Source organism: Balaenoptera ricei, chromosome 20 (genome assembly GCF_028023285.1).
Source record: "Balaenoptera ricei isolate mBalRic1 chromosome 20, mBalRic1.hap2, whole genome shotgun sequence".
NCBI lineage: Eukaryota > Metazoa > Chordata > Mammalia > Artiodactyla > Balaenopteridae > Balaenoptera > Balaenoptera ricei.
This window is the reverse complement of record NC_082658.1, coordinates 58,718,745-58,740,476: the sequence shown is the minus strand read 5'-3', so window position 1 is coordinate 58,740,476 and position 21,732 is coordinate 58,718,745. Positions and strand designations below refer to the sequence as shown.

Here is a 21,732-nt window from a genome sequence, read left to right as displayed (position 1 = left end):
TTTCACTATTTTCGCTGCAGAGTGGGTCTTGCTCAGGCCCTGGGACCTAGAAAAACATGCTGAATCCCTTTCCCACTGGTCAGTTTTTCAGCTATGTGAAGACATCATGACCCACCCATCCCCCCCTTCGCCCAAAGCTTTGTTTCTTCAGAGGAGATGTCTCCCATTCCTCCTAACCCTGGGCAGGGTACTTCACCATATTGACAACCTCTTTTTTAAATGCTCTACGGTTTGCCAATTGCCCATGATTGAACATTCATACGATACACACGTAACTCCATTCTCCCAGATTTGGACCTGATACTTACTACTAACACAGCTTTGTCCCACAAGATGACTGTGTGGTCGAGTGCAGGATGGCCTGGAAATGGGCAAGCCTGGAAGTTCTGGAACTGGTGAGGGCTTCACCCGTTACTCCGGTTAGAAATGACGGGGAAGGAGGTAGGGGTAGAGAGCGGACAGAGCGGAGGTGTCGAAGAGATAGACAGGCGGCAAAATCATAGGACTTGGCCATTGTTGGCACGTGGGAAAGGGAAGAAGGGGAGGGAGGAGGCGAGGAAGACACCACGTTGAAGGAGTGAGGTGGGGGGGGGCAGACAGGCAAGAGACAAGGTGGGCAGAGAGTTTGGCGCCCCACTGAACTTCAACACTGAAAGAGGGGAGGTGGAAGGAGAGTGCCCGGGAAATGCAGAGTAGGCGAGAGGTGGAGAAGCGGGACAGAGCAAGGTCGGGGCAAATCATATGCCCCTGGGAGGCCAAGTGAGGTGAGAACCCCAAGGACGAGAGACTCCGGTTAAGAACCTGGGATAGGGCCCGAAAGCTTCAGCTCTGGGTGTGGGACTGGCAGAGGGGTCTGGGAAAGTCACGAAAACGACCTCTGCAGCCCTCGCAGTGCTTGGTCCAAGTGCCCGGCCCAGACCCAGGGCTCACTACACATCCAGGTGAGGACTGAGTGACCGCGCGGAGCTCGAATGAGTGACCCAACCGCCCGCTGCGGGCGACGCACAGTGGCCTCGGCGCCGCGGAGGCGCGGGCGGGGCGGAGCGACCCGGGAGGCCAATCGGAGCCCGCGCCTCCGCCCCGCCCCCGCCCCGCCCCGCCAGGCCCAGAGGCGCGCGCAGCCTCCCGTCTCCCGGAAGTGCGCCGGGAGCCGGCGCCGCGGGCCGAGGTGAGCGCGCGTGGGCTGGACAGGCCTGGCCGCGGCAGCCCGGGGTCTGGCCTTGCGCCTCCCGCGTCCGCGCCGGACTCGGCCGGAACTCCGGGAGCAGCGGTCGGGCCGGCGGACGCGCGCCCGAGTGCCCGGGAGCGCGCGCGGGGACGCGGCGAGTGCGGGGGAGGGGCGGCGGGGCTGTGAGTGGACTCTGGGGTCGTGGAGACCCGGTACCCCGGACCGGGCCCTGCGTCCCTGAGCCTGTGGGCCCCTCCGGACTCTCCGGCCACGTCTCTGGACTGGGACCGAAAAGGGGCCCCTCCCTCCTGCCTTCCCCCCAAAGGCTGGAAGTGAGCCTCGGGAAGAGGGAACCCGGATGGGCTGATGCCCGGAGTCTCTTTCCCGGCGCTGTCGGCGTCGTGGGCGCAGGGTGGAGAACGCAGTGGGCAGCACTGCCCGGCGCCTGGCAGGCCTGGATCCCCCCTGGCCTCCGGGGCGCTAAATGCCTGTAGCTTCTCCTCCCCTCCAGCCCTTTGTGACAGCTCCCAAATCCGCCCCCCCAAATTCAAAGGTTTGCAGCTCTCCTCCCCAGAGCACAGGCTTAGACCTTCCTGGGTTTGAATTTGGCCGCCGCTGTGAGCCTCAGAGGTTGCCGACCTGTACACTGTAATACTCGCCTTGCTGGGTAATTGTGAGGATTAGAAACGACTTGAACCGGGCCTAATAAGGAGCTGATGCATAGTGTTAAAGAAAAAGTTCTCAGAGACTCGTTAAAAACGGTAAGGCAGACTATTCAGGGGGGGCTACCGTGGGGCTTTGTGGTATTGGAGCGAGAGATTGAATACAACAAGGACAAATGGAAATTTATAGCCAAGGGGTGGGGTGGGCTGAGTGGGTGGAAAATTACTAAGAGGAAACATCTGGGTTAAGGGGGGATTCTAGCTAAGCCAACTTGACCGGTTTTGTTGAAGACAGGCCAGGGCGATAAGGAATTTGACCAGATACCAAGGGATGTTGAATTTGATCAAATGTCAAGTCTTGCTGACTCCCTAAACTGGAGTCAGCAAGATTCTTGCTAAACTGGACTGTAAGTGCCAAGGACAGAGTCCAAGGGCCAGTCCTAGTCAAAGAGATGACTCAGTCAACTTCAGCTTGACTCAAGTTTGATTAAGGAGACAGTCTTTGTCAATAGTAGGTGCTCTGCAAATGGTTACTTATATATGAATGCATAGTAAGTATCCTTACCTAGATGTTCATTTAAAAATTCATTCTAATTTGTTATAGCTTTAATAAGTATAGCAACTGTACATTTGGGATATCTTTAATTTTTTTTTCATAACTAACAGGAGCAGATTCTCATGAAGTCAATTGGGATATCAATCTATAAAGCATCTATCAAGTAATTTAACTATAAGCGAGGCATTTCCCCTACCATTATGTGAGAGTATAATTGCTGAAATTAGATTTAAATATTTTATAAGATCTATAGTTTTCCCTAAAAGTCAGTTTCCCTGTTATCTAAACTGCTATCTTAATTCAGGAACTAAGTAAATGTGAATAATTTCTACTGCTAAGTCTCTTGCTATCTGAAATCTTGCTACTTGTTATTTGAAACTCAGGATCTAAATAGATCTAGATAGTGAAGGATGCGTGTATATTTATTAAAAATTTTAACATATTTATTTAAAGCTGTTCATTTCTCTCTAAGCAGTGCCTTAGCTGTTTCCTACAAATTTTGATATGTTGTGTTTTCATTGTCATTCAATATGAAAATATATTTTAATTTCCTGTGTGGTTTGTTTTCTTTGGTCATAGGTTATTTAATATTGTTATTTAACAATTTCCATATATTGGGATAGTCTAGGTATCTTACTGTTATTGGTTTCTGGTTATTGATTTCTCTGTGGTCAGAGAATCTATACTTTAAGATTCCAGTGTTTTGAAACTTAATTATACACATGGTCTGTTTTGACGAATGCTTCATATGCACTTGAAATGAATGTGTATTCTGCAGTTGTTGGTTTAAATGTCAATTACATCAACTTGGGTGATAGTGTTGTTCAGATTTTCTATATCCTTACAATTTTTTTTGGTCTATTTTTTCTATCAATTACTGAGAGAACAGTGTTAAAATCTCCAACTATGATTGAGGATTTGTCCCTTTAGAGCTGATATTAGGTGCATACACATTTAGGTTGCTTTGTGTTCTAGATGATTTGACCCATTTATCATAATGAAATGTCCCTCTTTTTCTCTTTGTCATGAAGTCTCTTGGTCAGATACTAATATAGCCATACCAGCTTTCATGTGCTTGCTGTTTGCATGGAATGTCTTTTTCCCACCATTTTATTGCCAAACTATCTGTGTCTTTATACATAAAATGTCTCTTGTAGACAGCATATCGTTGGGTCTCACTTTTTTAAATTTGACAATCTCAACCTTATAATTCAAGTGTTTAGCCCGTTTACATTTAATGTAATTATTGATATGGTTGGGTATTAATCTATCATATTGTCTTTTTTCCATTTGATCTTTCTGGTTTTTATTCTTCTCTTAATCCTTTCCTGTATATTATTGACTGTTTTTTAGTGTTCGTCTATTGGCTTTTAGCTGTACCTCTTTGTGTAATATTTTTACAGCTAACAGTATGCATCCTTAAATTATCAACATTTAATTTATCAGAGTATACTTTAATATTGTACCACTTTATAATTCACATTTCTTATTTCCTGCCCCTCACTTAACACCTTTACATTTCCCATTTGTCACTTCACCTGACACTACTTCTTACTTCCAACTTTCTATTTCTGAATTAGCAGTTCATAAATGTAAAAACAACAGATTAATTCCATTTACCCTCTCCTTTGTGCTATTTTTATATCTTTTACTTCTACCTATCTTATGTTCTACTTATACTATTGTCATTTTTGCCTTAACAGTCAGTTGCCTTTTAAGGAAGTTAGGAGAAATAAAAGCATAGTATCTTAAACTTATTCACCATGTATTTACCATTTCTGGAAATCTTCATTCCTTTCTGTACATATGAGTTTCCCTTAAACTGGAAGAATGTCCTTTAGCATTTCTTGTAGTACAAGTCATTGGTAAAAAATTCTCTTAGCTTATTTATCTGAAAAATGTCTTTATTTTAATTCTTTCTTTGAAAGCTGTTTTTGTTGGATGTGGAATTCTGGGTTGATGGTTCATTTTCTAGAATTTGCATTTGTTTCTTTTTATAATTTCTGTTTCTCTATAGAAAGTCACTATCTCTTCTGTCATAAAGACTATATTGTTTTTAAGTCCTCAGGCCATCTGAAGTTGGTTTCTCTTGACTGCTTTCCCTTGATTTTGAGTCACATTTTCCTGTTTCTTTACACGTGTAGTAATTTTGGATTGCATCCTGGATATTGTGGATGGCACATTGTAGACACTAAGGATTCTGTTACCTTCCTCTGAAGAGTGTTGATTTTTGTTCTGGCAGGTAGTTCAATTACTGACTGATCAACTTGTGTTGGCTTGGTTTTAGGGCAGATCTTTGGAAAGCCCAAGGTGTTTCCCAAATTCCTTTTTTTTTTTTTTTTTGGCCGGGCTGTGTGGCTTGTGGAATCTTAGCTCCCTGATCAGGGGTTGAACCTGGGCCCTTGGCAGTGAAAGCATGGAGTCCTAACCACTGGACTGCCAGGGAATTCCCCCAAATTCTTCTAACTGGATCAGAATAGAGCAGTAGACTGGACCTCCTCTGTGGATCTTGTTGAAGCTTGGCTTTAAGTTTTTTAGGGCAGGTTTAGAGTAGGTCTTTCTCTAGAGCATGGTCCTTACTCCTAACATGTGGCCTTTCTGGTATCTCAGGATGCCTTGAGTGTTAATAAGGTCTCTCTCCTCTCAGGGTCAGAAACACACATGTCTCTCATCACTGACTGGGCTTTTGTATCCCTCTTTTGCTCTTTTAACCTGGTAGCAACTGCTCTCTGTTGAACCTTGCATAGTTTCACCCTACTGAGTGCAGCCCAGCCCTTGGCCAGAACTCACAGGGGACCCCACACAGACTTCCGCCTCCACCCCATAGCTCCCTCCTCCCCGCTGCCCTGTTCTTCTGATCCCAGCCACTTCAGTAGCTCCAAATGCTGATCTCTGCCTCCTCAGTTTAGTGAGACCTCTGGTCTGTGCTTGAGCTCCAGCCTCCTGCACTGGGATGAGGAAATCATCCCCCGGCAGACAGCGGGATGATCGTGGCCCTCCTCACAAGCTTTTCTTCTCTCAGGGATTCCATTCTCAACTTTCCTGTTGGCCAGTGCTTGAAAACAGTGGCCTCTTAGGTGTTCTCCAGTTTTGTCATTGTTTACAGTAGGTGGGCTGCCATGACCAGAAGTAGAATTCCTGAATTATTGAGAACATACGTTGCTGTAGCACTCTGGGTGCTGCGTGAATATGAATGAAATATATGGGTCTCTATGTAAACAAAAAGTACAGTTAGTGAGGTCCACATGAGAAACCTAATATTAGATCGATCCTTTTTACCTTACTCCTTCCTTTTTTGTACCCTTGAAAAAAATTTGCTTTCTTTTTTTGTTTATTTTTAAATGATGTTGTGATATGGGGTGGATTGTTTGGGTGAAGTGGTGGGGATGATGACGTTGTCTTACACCTCAAGGAAAAAGCAGCCATCAAAAGCTGGCGTGTTATACTGATCTCTGATTAAACCAGACATCCAAGTGATTGAGTGTTGTGGTTCATGTTATGGAGAAATGATGACCTCTAGCTCCTTCATAATATTTTAAAAAGATAGACCCAATAATTTAATATTAGGATTACATGCAAGAAAGCTAGCTAGAAATAGTGCATGCTCCTTTTAAAATATCTTAATATTAACTTTGCCATTTAATAGTTCTCTTTTCACTGTCTTAGTTGCTGTCTTCTGAATTTTGATACCACTCGCCATAAAAGAGTGATTACTTGCTTCAAGTCTGTAGGAATGTTGTTGAGGTAGTCAGTATTTATTCTAAACCTTCTTTCAGTCCAGGGTTGAAAATTTCAGTGTGACAGGTTTTTCATAAATTCCCAGTTGTCAACATGGCATTCAAAAGAGGTCACTTAGAAATTTCATTGCACCTTTTGGGGAAGAGTTCTCTTCAACCTCATATTTATTTTGGAAGCATTTGATCATTTCAGCCTTAGCCTTCATTCCTAGGGCATCAAGGTCTTTGTTCAGCTTTATTTTTTGGTCTGCAGACACATGGATGCAGACATTGGAGTGTTTTGCAGAAGAGCTGTTTACCTGGAAACCCACAGTGAAAATGCTTGATGTGGTGCGTTTCATTCTTCTACTTGGTCTGGCCTTTTGAAGACTAAGAGAGAACGCTGTAAAAATGGTCAGGGTGATGATGACAGTTTAGATATGGTAGTAGTGGTGTGCTCCATGGCTTCAGGTTTACTATCTTTCAAAATAGATTAGCGTGTCCATTGACTTGAGAAGATGCACGGTTGCCTCCGAGGCGTCTCAGGCGGCGCGTGACTTTGTCCTTTTCTGAAAGTGCGTCCCTCTCGTCTGCGTAGCATCACTGTCACTCCCCCTCCAGCGTCCCTGTGAGAGGCTCTGTGAAGACCTGGTTCTCCCAGGGACAACTCCGTCCCAGAAGCACGTCACCTAAAAGGACTTGCCAAGCCAGACGATGCCCGTGGAGCTGGGGCAGGCTCCAGTCCTGCTGCCGCCACTGGCCAAGGCCAAGGAGTCCGCGTTCTCTGGGCCAGACACCACCCCTCGCGGGGAGCCCTCCAGCTCTGAGACTGCACGCCAGCTTTTCAGGCAGTTTCCTTACCAGGTGATGTCCGGGCCCCACGAAACCCTGAGACAACTTCGGAAGCTCTGCTCCCAGTGGCTGCAGCCAGAGGTTCACACCAAGGAGCAGATCCTAGAGATCCTGACGTTGGAGCAGTTCCTGACCATCCTGCCCGGGGAGATCCAGATGTGGGTGCGGAAGCAGTGTCCAGGCAGCGGGGAGGAAGCAGTGACCCTCGTGGAGAGCTTGAGGGGGGACCCCCAGAGGCTGTGGCAGTGGGTGAGCACAGAGTTTTGTGATCTCTGACTGAAGCACAGGGCTCCTCTGGAGTCTTAGCGGGGGTGTTGTCTGTTTTTCTGGCACCAAATATGTAGGCTTTTCCACACCAACAGCCAATTTGCTGACACTGTCTTGGCTCAGACCCCAGAGGATAAGGGCTAGTCCCATAAGACTGACCCCGTCACAAGCTGCAGGGCCACCCGTACTTATGACCCACTGGCTACAAATTTGAAGGTTCCCACAACCCCCTCCTTGGGTTTGATCGTTTGCTAGAGTGACTCATAGATCTCAAGGAAACACTTTACTCATATTTTCCGGTTTGTTATAAAGGATATGATTGAGAAACAGCCAAATGGAGGAGATGGGGGTGGCACGGGGCATCCACGCCCTCATCTGGGCACCCCATCCCCCTGGCACTTGTATGTATTCACCAGCTCAGAAGCTCCCTGAACCCCACAGGTTAGGAGTTATTATGGAGGTTCCATTACTTAGGCATGATTGCTTCATCTTTGGCCATTAGTGATTGAAAATCTCCAGCCCCTCTCCCTTCCCCAGAGGTTGAGGGGTGGCGCTGGAAGTTCCAACCCTCTGATCACCTGATTAGTTCCTCTGGGGACCGGCCTCCATCCTGAAGCTGTCCAGGGGCCACCGAGAGTCACCTCGTCAGCATCAACTCGGGTGGTTGAAAGGGGCTCATTCTGCATAGGAGGAGTTGCTCCTGGCCCTCCTGCCCTTCAGGAAATTCCAGGGGTTTTAGGAGCGCTTGCCAGGAACCTGGGACAAAGACCAGTTGCACATTTCTTATTATACTATCTCAGTGTGTCCCCACACCTCACCTGATTCTAAGACTCCCTGAGATTCTCCACACTTTTTAGCCATTAGGGATTGAAGCTAAATCTCCCATCCCATTCCATCTTTAGAATGTTTGAGAAGCTGTTCCAAAGACGCCTGCGTTTTAATTGGTGGAGACTGTCCACTAGAAACACAACATCAGTGGCCTGTTGGAAGGGCTCCCAGGCCATGGCTTCTGGCCTCTCTCAGGACGTTTCCCTCCCTGGTTCCCGCTGGACCAGAAGTAAATGCTGGCTTTTTTCTTTCCCTGCCCCACGTCCCTAAGGACTGCCTTATGATGCGTTCTAGAAGGTTAGCTTTGTATCTTTCAGAAATCCTTACTCTGGATCTTTCAGTAATTAGTACCATGTGGTCTCTAGATCAGCATCCAGGTTCTGGGACAGGAAGCCTTATCACAGAAGGCGGAGCCTGAAAGCTGCCCACTGGGGGAAGCGGAGGCCCACGCTGAAGTGCCTCAGGAGCTGGGGCTTCAGAACTCAGCCTGCCGGTCTGGGGAGCCACTGAGCCACATCGTGAAAGAGGAGGCCGACTCAGAACACGGACTAGGTGAGGGGCAGGTGGTGTGTGTGGTGCCGTCTTGGAGAAATTGAGGGATTGTGGTCAGTAGGCCTAAGAGAGAATTGAAATGATGTGCCGCGCAGGTTGGGGTGTCTCTGGGAAGTCCGGAAGCAGGGTAGACATACAGGAATCACTCTGATTTGGGGATTCAAAGTCTGCAATTTAAACCACTTATGACAGGGCCAGGCCTTTCGGATTTGGGTTCTGGGGAGGGAGGTGGGGGGAGACACGGGTGAGGCTGCTGGGAAGGTAGGGGGAGTCGGAGTGGGTTAGGGAGGTAAGCACAAGTCTGAGATCACAGATGGCGGAACAGGCGTTGGTTCTAACGTGTGGAGGCTTGCACCTGTGCCCTCTGGCTAGTGGGTGGCAGGACATCGGGAGGATTCTTCCATCTTCCTGTCTCCGCCTTCAGCCCTGGCTGCCTCCCCGCTTCCTGCCCGACCCGAGGAAAGGCTCGTCAGAGACCAAGACTGTGGAGCCTGCCTTCTCCACACGGCACCTCAGGTGAGCGGGGTTCCCCTGCCTCTCGCTCCCCAGAACCTCGCTCTGAGGGTCTGTCAACAGTCCGTGGATTGAAAAGGGAAGCGTTCTCAGAAGCAGAGGAGAGAGGAAGGCCTAGCAGGATGACAGCCACACACGTGGAATGAAACCCGAGCTTCAATATTTCTTTGTAGGCAGAATGTTTCCTAATTGTCCTCTTTAATAATAGAATCTGGGCCCTCGAAGAAGTTGCTGTGATGAAGCAGTCTTGTCTCCCTTTTTTATTATCTTTGGGTTGTGCTGAGAAAAGACTGTTATTTCATTTCCTGGTCTAGGCCTCCACGTTGGGGTCGGTTTGTGATCTCGAATGTTCTCTCTCACGTGGGACAGGTTAGCCTCTCCCCCCACTCACTTATGGAGGTGTGACTGACAAACTCTAGAGCGCACTTATTTAAAGTGTACAATTTGATAAGTTCTTGGACATGGCATATACAGATGTGAAGCCATAACTGCAGTCAAGATAGTAAACATACCTGTCACCCCCGAAGGTTTCCTTTCCCCTCCCTGCTGCTGCTCTACTCTCCCCCAGTCCCGAGGCAACTACTGATCTGCTTGCTGTCACCATACGGTAGTTTGCATTTTCTGAAATTTTACACAAAATGGAACCATGCCACATGTCTTTGTTCTTCTGCATATAATGTATTTTTCTTGCTTGCTTTTAATAGTTTCTCTCTGATTTAAAAAATTTTGACCATGATGAGCCTTGGAGTCATTTTCTTCATGTTTCTTGTTCTTGGGGTTCACTGAAGTTCTTGGATCTGCTGGATTATAGCTTTCACCAAATTTGGAAAAATTTTGGCCGTTATGTCAACTGCCTTTTCTGTCTCCCTGCCTTCTCTGCTTCTTTGGGAACTGTGAGAATAGCACACACGTGGGACATGTATAATCTTAACGTGTGTATATACACATTAGATCTCTTCAAGTTGACCCACAGCTGACTGATGCTCTGTTCTCTCTTTTTAATCTCTGTTTTATTTTGTGTAGTTTCTATTTTTATGTCTTCAGCTCATTAATCTTTTCTTCTGCAGTGTTTTATCTGCTTTTAATCCCATCCAGTGTATTTTGCATCTCAGATGTTTTTCATCTCTAGAAGTTTGAATTTGGGCTTTATCATATCTTTCATGTCTGTACTTAATGTGTTCAATCTTTCCTCCAACTCCTTGAACATATGGAATATGTTTATCTGTATTAATGTCCTTGTCTGCTAGTTTATCACCTGTGTCAGTTCTGAGTCAGTTTTGATGGATGGTTTGATCTCCTCATTATGAGATGTTTTTTCCTACTTCCTTGTATGCCCAGTAATCTTTGGTTGCATGTCAGGCATGGTGAATTTTACATTGTTGGGGGCTGCATATTTTTGCATTCCTATAAATGTTGTTTAGCTCTGCTCTGGGATGCAGTTAAGTTACTTGGATACAGTTTGTTACATGGCACCAGTGAAGCCTTTAGTCTAGGGCTAATCTTCCCCCTGTACTGAGGTGATACTATACCTTATGCTTCTTGATATACAACGTTTTCCACTCTGGCTGCTGGAAATATGAAGTGTTTCCAGCAGTGTGTGAGCTCTGGGGACTGTGCCTTCTGCTTCTTTAGGGGGAGGGGGGTCTTTCCTTGACTTGCGGGGACCCTCTTCAGATCTCCGGAGCTCTCTCTTTGTGCAGCTCCCCCGGTCTGGTCTTCTGCCCTGCTAAGAACTCTGTAACCCTCTTGGCCTCCCCAGACCCTGAGCTCCTTTCTGCTGCTCTGGATGTCCTCTCCAGGTGGTAAGTTTGGGCAACTGTAGGGCACACAGGGATCTCTGTTCTGCTCTTCCTAAAGTATATCGTCTGCAAATCATTGTTTCATATATCTTGTCCCCGTTTTTGGTTGTTTCAGCAGGGAGGTAAATCCATTCCCTGTTACTCCATCTTGGCTGTAAACAGAAGTCTCAAGAACAGGTTTCTCTTGATTATGTGGTGAACAACTCTGAAAAGCTGCATTTGATAAAAATCAACTTTTTCTGAAGAACCTAGGGGCAGGACAGGAATAAAGATGCAGACGCAGAGAATGGACTTGAGGACACGGGAAGGGGGAAGGGTAGGCTGGGCTGAAGTGAGAGAGTGGCGTGGACATATATACACTACCAAACGTAAAATAGCTAGTGGGAAGCAGCTGCATAGCACAGGGAGATCAGCTCGGTGCTTTGTGACCACCTAGAGGGGTGGGATAGGGAGGGTGGGAGGGAGATGCAAGAGGGAGGGGATATGGGGATATATGTATACATAGAGCTGATTCACTTTGTTATACAGCAGAAACTAATACACCACTGTAAAGCAATTATACTCCAATAAAGATGTTAAAAAAAAAATCAACTTTTTCAGGCACCTGTAGACCTTAATAAGAGCATTGTTTCAAACCTTGTGGGAACTCTTCTTGGGACTTTCCTCATGGGGTACTTGAGAGTGAAGGTGAGGACAGGGAAGCCACTGTAGATGTGTCTGAGCCTCAGCGTTCCAGGCTCAAAAGATTTAGAAACCAGAGTCCGAGCTTTGCAGTTTACCCTGGGCAGAGGGTGGGGAGGGGGAAGGGAAGGGATACAGCTTTTTAGTGACTCAAGGCTGCCCATATTCCTGCTTTTAAGTACGCAGAAGCCAAACTGTTAGGCAGGAGGCTGCTTGGTGAAAAAGATTTGGGTATTCTGCCAAATATTTCAAGTCGACTTGGAGGATTATTATTGCTTCTATAGCAAATACAGAGTATCCCTATGAAAGGCATATACAATTTATTAACATATTTTAACTAGTGGAGTTAAACATTAGCTCTACATTACATGGGGACGTTAACCATGACTTGCTCTGGGTAGCCTGAAGTCAAGGTATTCCAAACGCTCACCAGCAGCACCATCTAAATATAAATGTATGTATATAAATATATATAAATTACCCATATATAGCCGATAACTGATTGACAGCCACTCACCCCAAACAAACAAAACTCATCCCTACCCGATCCCAGTATCCCTCCCCCAAACTAACAACAACTATTTGCATCAGAAGGACCTCGATGTTTAATGGAGTCTTTTGTAACTAACTGAAGGGAATGTTTAAATACAGTATAAGGAATCATGTCCTCTAATCTCTTCCCTAAATTAGGAACCTCGAGAACAATGGCAGGGTATGAGGTCCACAGTGGTAGATGCCGTGACTGAGTGAGAGACAGTCTCACAGACTTGGGGGTGCACTGGCACCCGTTCCTGTGTCTTCAAACCTTGGGGAGGGAACACGGTACAGATGCCTGTGTGCCAGTCAGTTGTGGCAGTGTCCCACAAACCCACAAGATGGTGCTGTTTCCACATGAAATTGAGATTATTTCCCCATCAAATCTCATACTTCCATCCTTCCAGAATAGGAATTTGGATTTTTTTCTCCTCTTATAAAAATGACAGAAAATGAAGATGGCTGCAGTTGCTGTCTTGTCTCTTAAGTAAGGGGCTTCATATGCATCCCTAGCTCCTGGGCAGTTCCTTGAGTAAGTTTGTGGCTTTAATCTGGAGGCACGCCTTCCAGAGACTCCTGAAGCCCCTTTTCTGGGCTTTGAAAGGGCTGATGGTGGCCCTTGGGGGTTTTGGTGGCTGTATTCTTTTCTGCCTGGTACTGTGCTGGGTGGCTACTCTTTTGGTGCCCGTGGACGAGGCCTGTACCCAGTGAGCCAGGCCTCCAGGCAGATGTTACCGCGCTTGGCAGCCCGTCCTTTTCTCTGCCAGCGCCGACGTGAGGGTCTGTGTGTTCTGACCAGGAAGACTGGGGACTCCTGTATTCAGCAGTGTTTGCTCAAGCTGGTTATTTCCAGTAGGCCGTTAAGGTAGTTTCCTTCACAGAAGATTAACAAAGTAAGCTGCTAAAAATTCCTACTTTAAAATTTTTTAAATTAAAATCCATATTTAAAATGTGGTTCTAGTTAATAGTTAAACATACAGAGGTCACTTTTCCACTTTTCACCTTTTCACTTTTTTCACCCTAAGAAATTTAATTCCTCCTTTTCTTTTTTTTGAGCTTAGTATCTGCTAGTTAAAGAATTTTTGGTGTCTCCACTCTCTTTCAGCCATTTCCAGTCCCCTTAATGTACTGGGGGCGGAGTTAATGTAGAATGGGGAGTGGCCTCCCCGGGTAGTGGGTTGGGTGTGATGGAGGGTGACTTCTCTTCTCATCCTTCCCCTCCTCACTTCCGCTGCCTGTGGCCTGGCTGGCCGTTCATGACAATAATAGGTGGTTCTCAACTTTGGGGTTCCCGAGAGTGTGCAGGACCCCTGAATTCTCCCTGTGAACCCCTGGGAGACTGATATCCCATAGGCTGCGTGTGGTAGTGATAGTGAGAATACAGACCGCCTACCAAGCACTTGTTTGCTAAGGGCTTTGTTTCACCCAGGCAACGTACATTGAGTGCCTGCTCTAGCCTGGGCTCGGTCTTGGGAACTGAGAAAGAACAGTGGAGGATCCTTTTCTCAGGGTGCGAATGTGCTACAGAGGCAACTGTTCATTAAATACGTTCGTGTGTGTGTGTATACATATATATAAATATTTAATAAACTGTGATGAATGCTATGAATGAAAAGTAGTGGGTGCTTTGAAAGTAGATCACACTTGGTTATTTCTGTTAAACCTCCAGACAGTTTTTTGAGTCTAATACTATCATTAGGTGAGGACTGAGGCCCAGAAAGGTTTAGTAACTTCCTCAAGGTCACGCAGCTGGACATGGCAGACCTGGGACTTGAATCCCAGTGCGTCTGACTCCAGAGAAGGTGCTGTTCATCACTCTGCTGTACAAACTGAGTGTCTAACAGTCAGCCTCCTGGTGGGGAGACTGCCATTTGATTCCCAAAAGTTGACCCCAGCTCCATGGCCTTCCCAGCGTTGAGTCTCCAGGCTCAGTTCCATAGCATGAGAAGGGCATGTTTTGGGCGTAATCAAGGGACAGCTTGCTCTAGGGAACCCCTCCATTTCCCACTCACTGGAGGAAAACTGATCTGCTGTTAGACCTAAACTCAGAACCGTCGGGAGATTCGAAGTGTGTGTGGCTGCAGCATTTCTGCTCCGAGGCCACAGTCTGTCTCACAGTGAGACTCACAACTCGCCTGACGCCATTCTTTACCCTTCCCACCCCTTCACTGATTTGCACTTGCTTTTCCAACAAATACACTTTAAAATTCCTTTCCTTTCCCTCTTGAATTTCCAGACTTTAATGAAACGTGGGGAATAGCGGGCTCCCGCTGCTCAAAGGCCTCTCTGATAAGCACTGAGAGAGTGAAGCAAAAGGAGAGCGGAGAAAGGGCTCCTGCCTCCTCTTCTCCACTCGCAAAAACAGGCAACTTAAAAGAAAACACGGAACTTAAAACCTAAATGTTTTCTAACCACGGCAAGAAACACTGAGGCAGGGCCTGTCGATTTCCCCTTGAAGCACCTCCCGTGCTTTCTCAGACCATCTGATGGCCGGGATCCTAAGGCCCGTTCCTTTCTTCTCAGCCTCCCACAGGCAGGGACGGAGGGTTGGGAAACCTTCCCTGGACTCATGGCGTTGTGTTTTTCTCTAGGAGCAGTGGAGGCACCTGGATTCCACTCAAAAGGAGCAATACTGGGATCTCATGCTGGAGACTTATGGGAAGATGGTCTCAGGAGGTGCAGGCATGGGTCAGCCTGATGGAAGGAGACATCTTCCGTGTACTTTAGAGACAGCTGCACTGCTTGATGTTTTCTGGGTGGAGGAAATCCTTAGAGACATGGCTGGGAACGGGGGGAGCTGGAGGTGGCTGAGTTATAGTGACAGCTCCCCGTATTGAACGTGCTCTGTGCGCCTGGCACTGTCGGGGCTCCTCGTGTACAGTAACTCCTCTCATCTGTGAAACGGGTGATGGAATTCCCATTTCAAGGTGATGACCGTGAGCGTCAGATCAAGTCATTTGCTCACTGTTGCATAGCTCGTAGGTGCTGAGTTACGACGGGGCTCAGCGGTGGCCGGCCATGCATGCTCTTTTCTACTAACCACGGTCCCAGCCAACCATGCGTGGGGTCCCAGTCACGACCCTCACACCAGCCTGCCAGGTGGTCTGACTCCTCCCGCCCAGAATCTTCTTTTTGTGGCCTTCACCATATATCCTGGGTTTCTCGTGAGTACTGGTGTCTTAGACGCTCCGCACATCCTCAGTGGTCTCCAGAGCTTCCCTAGTTCCCTTTGCACTCAGGGCCCTCCTTTGAGCAACACGGCTTGGTCCCCAGTGCTCCCCATTCATCCAGGCCCACAGATTATCTCTCTCTGTACCAGGCATTTCCAATCCCAAGCGTGACCTGACTGATCCAGCTGGGTTTGGGGCAGAGCTGACAGGACCACACCTGCACATCAGCGAGAAGATCCCAAGACCCACCTGCATAGGTGAGTGATCCTCCGCTGGTCCAGAGCCATTTCTGACCTCCAGTCATTATATTGGAGGTGGTGGGGCAATATCAGGACTTGGTTTCTATTACACTGGTTCTAACCAGCCGTGATCTGATCAGTCCAGTTTGAGTACCGAGGTGGGTCTCGTCTCTGGCTACTGGGCTATTGACGCATATATTTAATCATGGAAGAAAGCCTCACATCCGATCTGTTGCCTCACTCTTGCCTGTTGTGATAGCTTTCTTTCTTAGAGAGAATTAAGGTTAGTACAGTTGAGACCAAAACAGATATGGGTTGAATTCTATTATTAAAAAAAGATTATCTAACAGGCCACTATTATCCTTCCTAACAAGAAGGTTCAAGGTAACTAGACTTTTCTTACTCTGGTTATGGTGAATGGTAACTGACCCACCCTGTACAAAATAAACAAGACAAACAGAAAAATACGGTCTAGCTAATCTCCATGCATCTAAGTTTCATTAAACAGCAGCAACAACAAATACTTCATATAAATCACATTATTTTAAGACTGGTATGAAGAAATATGAACTTGTTCTGCTGTAAAACAGCAATCACCCTTTGCCTTCTACATTCTTTTAAAAACATTGCAGTTATGTAAAATCAACTGTCAAACATTCCTGCACACACACACACACACTCTCTCTCTCTCTCTCTCAAATCTACAAAAGATCCCAGAACCATGGAGGAATAAAAGGACCATGGATGGGAACTGTATGACAGGCCATTCTTTCTCCCCAGTAGGATCTGATTGTTTCCTTTGCTAATATATCAATACCACAGAGAGAGCAAGCATCACATGAGACATACGGTTTTAATTTTAAGCAATATATTTATCATAATACTACTTCACAAGGATTCCTTTGGAGCAGTGTTTTTAAAACTGCATTTTGTGACCAGTTAGCAGGTTGTGAAAATATTTTATAGGGTTGCAACCAGCATTTTAAAAAATGAAATGATAATACCGAATAGAAAATATCAGAATGCAAATAGGAAATACCAGATGTCGGGGTAGGTAGTGTTTCAGGATATTTTTATTCTATATATGTGTGTCTGTACTACATTTCGATATAAAAGTATTTCTTACCATGGGTAGCAGACAAAAAAAAAATGTTTGAAAATGCTGCTTTAGAGGTTGTTGCAGTAGGATATTTGTTTTAATAGACTTTATTTTTTAGAGCAGTTTCAGGTTCACAGCAAAATTCAGAGGAAGGTACAGGGATTGCCCCTGTACTCCCGTGCGGTAGGAGTTTATTTGTGATACCCAGCTCACCCTATCTCCATATGGCAACATTCTATTTTTTTTCTTTCCCGTCATCTCACCTGCTGCCATGGTCCCATTAGATCTTACCTTGAACCAGACTGTGGAGAGTGTATAAAGCCGGCCTGCCTTTATAAGGGAAAGAGACGCTATTGTAGGTTCTTGAGAGAGGATTTGTGGGGAGAGAGGCTGAGGAAGCAGCCGCGTGCAGGACAGCCCGGGAGGGTCCCCTTGGAGGAGGGGTGCCCTGTGGGCAGCCGACACAGGAGTCCAGGTGTGCAGGGACAAGACAGTGATACCAAGATGGGAAAGGACTAGTCCGGTCTCAGAGGTACAAGAGTGAGCAGTCTGCCAGATCTGGACTCAGAGCAGGGGGCGGATGTCCCAGGAGAGGGTGGATACGCTATTTTGTTTGACCATATGGAAGAACAACTCACAGGTAAAGAAGGTCAGCAGGTGAGTAAGCCTCAAAAAGCCTTATACCTATACCTCTAATCAAATTCCCAAAGGATTAAAATTATATATATATATATATATATATATATATATATATATATATATATATACACACATACATACATACACACAGTTGACCCTTGTATAGCAAAGGTTTGAACTGTGCAGGAACACTTATGCTCAGATTTTTTTCAATAAATTCGTACAGGATCCGCATTTGGTTGAATCCACGGATGCAGAACCTGGATACTGAGGACTGACTATAAAGTTACACTCGGAATTTGACTGCACCGGGGTGGGTGCCCCAAACCCCTCATTGTTCAAGGGTCAACTATATTTGGAAAAATGATTCTTAAGTAGTTATCAGGAAAAATACTGCAAGAACAGTAAAAAGGTTTGAAAGAAGAATGTTTCATCAGTGTTGGGTCTGTAAATATTAAGAGTATGTCATTTTAAAAAGGTAAACTCATTAACCAGTGGGATACTGATATAACAATAGATGCACAGGCCAATGGAACAGAAGACAGAGCCTGGGAACAGAGGCTGGTCTCTAAAGGACTTTAATATGTGATGAAGGAAGAAACAGAACAAATCCATGGGATGAGCAAAATAAGGAGAAAAGACTCTGGGAAGAGGAATCAGCTTAAATTTTATGTATGTCATATACCAAAATAAGTTGGAAACAGATGAAAAAGACATAAAATATGAAGATAAAATAATAATAGAGAAGAAAACAGGTAAATGTTTGACTCACCTCAAGCTGGGGAAGCTTTTTATAAGTATAAAACCAACGGAAAAAAATCATTAAGTAAAAGATTAATAGACTTAACTGTATTTAAAAAGAAAGAGACTACAACTCCTATACATAAAAAAGTAACCCCAAACAAAATTAAAGTAATAACTAAATGGCGAAAAACTCTTTTCACAAACATGACAGATAAATGACAATTTTTCTTAATATAGGAGTTAATGCAAGCTGATAAGAAAAAAAGTGACTTTCCCAGTAGAAAAAAAGTGGACAGCAGTCTTGGAGTATGAATAGTAACTCATAAGTGTGAAAAAACTGCTCCTTTAATAACTAAAGAATTAAAATGTATACCAAGGAGAAGCCATTTTTCACCAGCCTAAATGGCAGACACTTGAGACACAGTCAGTGCTTAGGTACTGGACACTCGCCTCTTCTCTGCCCAGCCAGCCTCTCAGACCCGAGGGTGGCAGAGTCATTGTGGAAATCGGTTTGCCAGTAGGTGTCAACAGCCTTCATACCATTCATGCCCACTGACACAGTAATTCTACTTTGAGGAACCTCCTCTAAGATACTGATCAGAAATGTGGGCAGAATTTATGAAGAAAAAGGCTTATCACATCATTATTTATAGTAGCAAAATATAACAAACAACTTAGATTCCCACAGTAGGAGAACTCTTAAATACATTATGTTTCCTCTTACGTGTTTATTATGACGTCTGCACAGTGGGCCATTATTCAGCTCTTTAAAATGATATTTATAAAGGCGTCTTTAAAGAAAAGAGAAAGTACCTTTGCCATCTGAGAGGAACATGTTCTAAGGCTCTGAATTAACAAGTTCAGGTCTGGTTCTCTGGCAGATTCCGGGTCTCTAGCTGATAATTTGAAAGACACTGATATAGGAAAGAGAAAGGCAAGCAGCTTCTTTAGATCTACAGGAATAAAGTAACTTATAAAAGTTGAAGATAAATTCTACCACCAAAATAAAAATCTTTACTACATGCATCATTAAGTAGTAATAACCAAAAACCCAAGTTATGATGAGAAAAACAAAATTTAACTGTTATGTGACATAATGAAGCACAAGTGAATGCTGGATTCAAGCGCAGACTGAGGGGTTCACTTTTACACAGCAGTCTCACTGTGCGTCACAACCACAGTAAAATGACACGTGGTTGCATTTCATGAATTTTGGGGTGACTTATGAAAGGGAGAATCCATGTGGAATTGATAAGTACCACCATCTACAATTTAAAGGCTACAAAGCCAGATACAGAACTGTTTATACGGTATGATATCGGTTGTGTCAGAAAACACATACATACGTACATACATACACACATACGTATGTATAAATTAGATGAAGACTGGAAGGAAATGTATACTCATAGTTGTTGCCTCTGGGTGGTATAACTGAGGTTGATTTGGTTTTCTTTTGTATGCTTTTCAAATTGTTTTTAGTGATCATATTTATCTTTTATATATAATTAGATAAAAACCAATACTTTTTTAGAGTAGTACTCTCATATACTAGACTTGTTTTTCCTGGGCTTAAGAAACTTGCTGCTTCTTTGCGGGGGTGGCCACTGCAGCCTCTGGGAGCCGTCCTCTGCTGTCACTTGTTCTCCTTGGCTCCAGAGCTGAGTCACAGCCTGGACACACGTGAAGTGAGTGCCAGGTGCCCAGGCTGGACAGTGTTTTTCTTCACTCACCGATGCCCTTTTGGTAAAAAGAATTAATGTTTTGTGATGACCCTCTCTCTGACACACGAGTTGCAAAGCAGGGCAGACCACTGATTGAGCTGCTCCACATCTTCTTTCTCCTTTCAGGGGACAGACAGGAGAATGACAAAGAGAACTTAAACTTGGAGAACTACAGGGACCAGGGCCCTCAAGCCTCAGGAGAGCCTCCTCAGACTTCCCTGAGTGGCCTCTTCAGCAAGGATGAGCCGAGATGCTTTGGAGAAGGAGAGAATCTCCCCGAGGCCCAGGAGAACCTTCATGGTGAGGGGACAGGGGCGCAGCTCTCTCCCCGAGAGAGGAGTTCCGGGACACAGCTGGGTCAGCATCCGCCGCCTCTTCCCGGAGAGCCGTCTGCGCCGTGGCTGGAGGGGAAGAGAGAGGCCTCCCCGCGACGGCAGCCGAGAGCTCCCATGGCCCAGAGACTTCCTACCTGCAGGGAGTGTGGGAAAACCTTCTACCGGAATTCCCAGCTGGATTTTCACCAAAGAACTCACAGTGGAGAGACGTACTTTCAGTGCCCCACCTGCAAAAAAGCCTTTCTGCGGAGTTCAAACTTTGTGAAGCATCAGCGAATCCACACGGGCGAGAAGCCCTGCAAGTGTGATACATGTGGGAAGGGCTTTAGCGACTTCTCGGGGCTGCGCCACCACGAGAAAATCCACACGGGGGAGAAGCCCTATAAGTGCCCCATCTGTGAGAAGAGTTTTATTCAGAGATCCAACTTTAATAGGCATCAGAGGGTTCACACAGGAGAGAAACCCTATAAGTGCTCCCGCTGTGGGAAAAGTTTCAGCTGGAGCTCAAGCCTTGCCAAACATCAAAGATCCCATTTGGGAAAGAAGCCCTTTCAATAGCCAAGCTCTCTGAGCCCATGTCTGTCTCCCGGTCCATTTAAAAATACTTGGTGGGCTTCCCTGGTGGCGCAGTGGTTAACAATCTGCCTGCCAATGCAGGGGACACGGGTTCGAGCCCTGGTCCAGGAAGATCCCACATGCCGCGGAGCAACTCAGCCCTTGTGCCACAACTACTGAGCCTGCATTCTAGAGCCCGCGTGCCACAACTACTGAAGCCCGTGCGCCTAGAGCCCGTGCTCCACAACAAGAGAAGCCACCGCAATGAGAAGCCCACGCACTGCAACGCAGAGTAGCCCCCCTCGCCGCAACTAGAGAAAGCCCACGTGCAGCAACAAAGACCCAACGCAGCCAAAAATAAATAAATTTATTTTAAAAAAAAAACAAACTTGGCTCCATCCAGAGAAATTGCATCTCTTAGAAAATATCCCTGTTCTCTCATTTTTTCATGGATTGGAGAGGAGAGACTGGGACATGGTTTTAGACGCGGAGGATATCTCGGCCTCTGGATCGGATTTCACGCAGGTTGACTTTCTTGCTTCTGCATCAGGAGAAAGAAAAGTCTTCACCTTTCAGCTCATCTCCTCTCTTGGACCCCTTGGGGAAAATGTGTCACTTGGAGGTCCTGTTTTAGGAGTGGTCTCTGGGAAGGGTTTAACTGGATTAGCTGCAGCTGCTGCTGGGAAGAACCTCAGATCCACCCTTTAGAACTGTGGTCCTAGAGCAGGTCTTCTGTTCCAGAGGGGGAGCATAGAGGCCAGTGAGCTCAAGTGTGGTCTTTGTCATAAAGGTGCAAAGCTAACTCCAGGCGTCCCTTGTTTTCAATAAACTTGGTGGTCACTCCCTGTCTTGTCTGTGTCTGCAGCGTCCACTGTGTTCTGACTGGAACTCACAGACCCTAAGTGGTGGTCGAGCTCCTAGATCAGCTCGTACAAATCCACCAGGTTTACCAGCCAGCAGAACAGTGATGGGAACTTGCTAGCTTGGTGCCCCGGTGACAGCTTGGCCAGTGCAGGGCACTCTGGTGTCCTCTTTCCATGCCCACCTCCCACTTGCTCTGGGGCCTCAAGTTGCCCCTCTTTCTCCTGGCGTCCCCCTT

At 46.1% G+C, this 21,732-nt stretch overlaps 1 protein-coding gene across 6 annotated transcripts; it reads left to right on the top strand.

Annotated features, from left to right (window-relative positions):
• Positions 1–1,144: 1,144 nt before the first annotated feature.
• ZNF18 (zinc finger protein 18) lies at positions 1,145–21,483 on the top strand. Of its 6 annotated transcripts, none has more exons than XM_059908566.1 (7): positions 1,145–1,168; positions 6,377–7,203; positions 8,415–8,601; positions 9,026–9,117; positions 14,720–14,816; positions 15,448–15,555; positions 19,870–21,483. In XM_059908566.1, exons 2-7 carry the CDS (start codon positions 6,817–6,819, stop codon positions 20,634–20,636), a joined length of 1,638 nt encoding a protein of 545 aa, XP_059764549.1. In that variant the 5' UTR covers positions 1,145–1,168; positions 6,377–6,816; the 3' UTR covers positions 20,637–21,483. The 6 variants fall into 6 exon arrangements, with proteins under 6 accessions (XP_059764549.1, XP_059764551.1, XP_059764552.1 ...); XM_059908568.1 differs by lacking the exon at positions 1,145–1,168 and adding an exon at positions 1,187–1,929 and having other exon boundaries at positions 6,595–7,203; XM_059908569.1 differs by lacking the exon at positions 1,145–1,168 and adding an exon at positions 1,187–1,929 and having other exon boundaries at positions 14,726–14,816.
• Positions 21,484–21,732: the final 249 nt, after the last annotated feature.

Excerpts from the sequence above, each read along its gene's own strand:
- ZNF18 (XM_059908566.1), top strand. The coding sequence starts at position 6,817 with ATGCCCGTGGAGCTGGGGCAGGCTCCAGTCCTGCTGCCGCCACTGGCC. Across the intron at positions 8,602-9,025 it reads CGACTCAGAACACGGACTAG|CCCTGGCTGCCTCCCCGCTT; the intron begins GTGAGGGGCAGG and ends CTCCGCCTTCAG. Across the intron at positions 14,817-15,447 it reads CTCAGGAGGTGCAGGCATGG|GCATTTCCAATCCCAAGCGT; the intron begins GTCAGCCTGATG and ends TCTCTGTACCAG.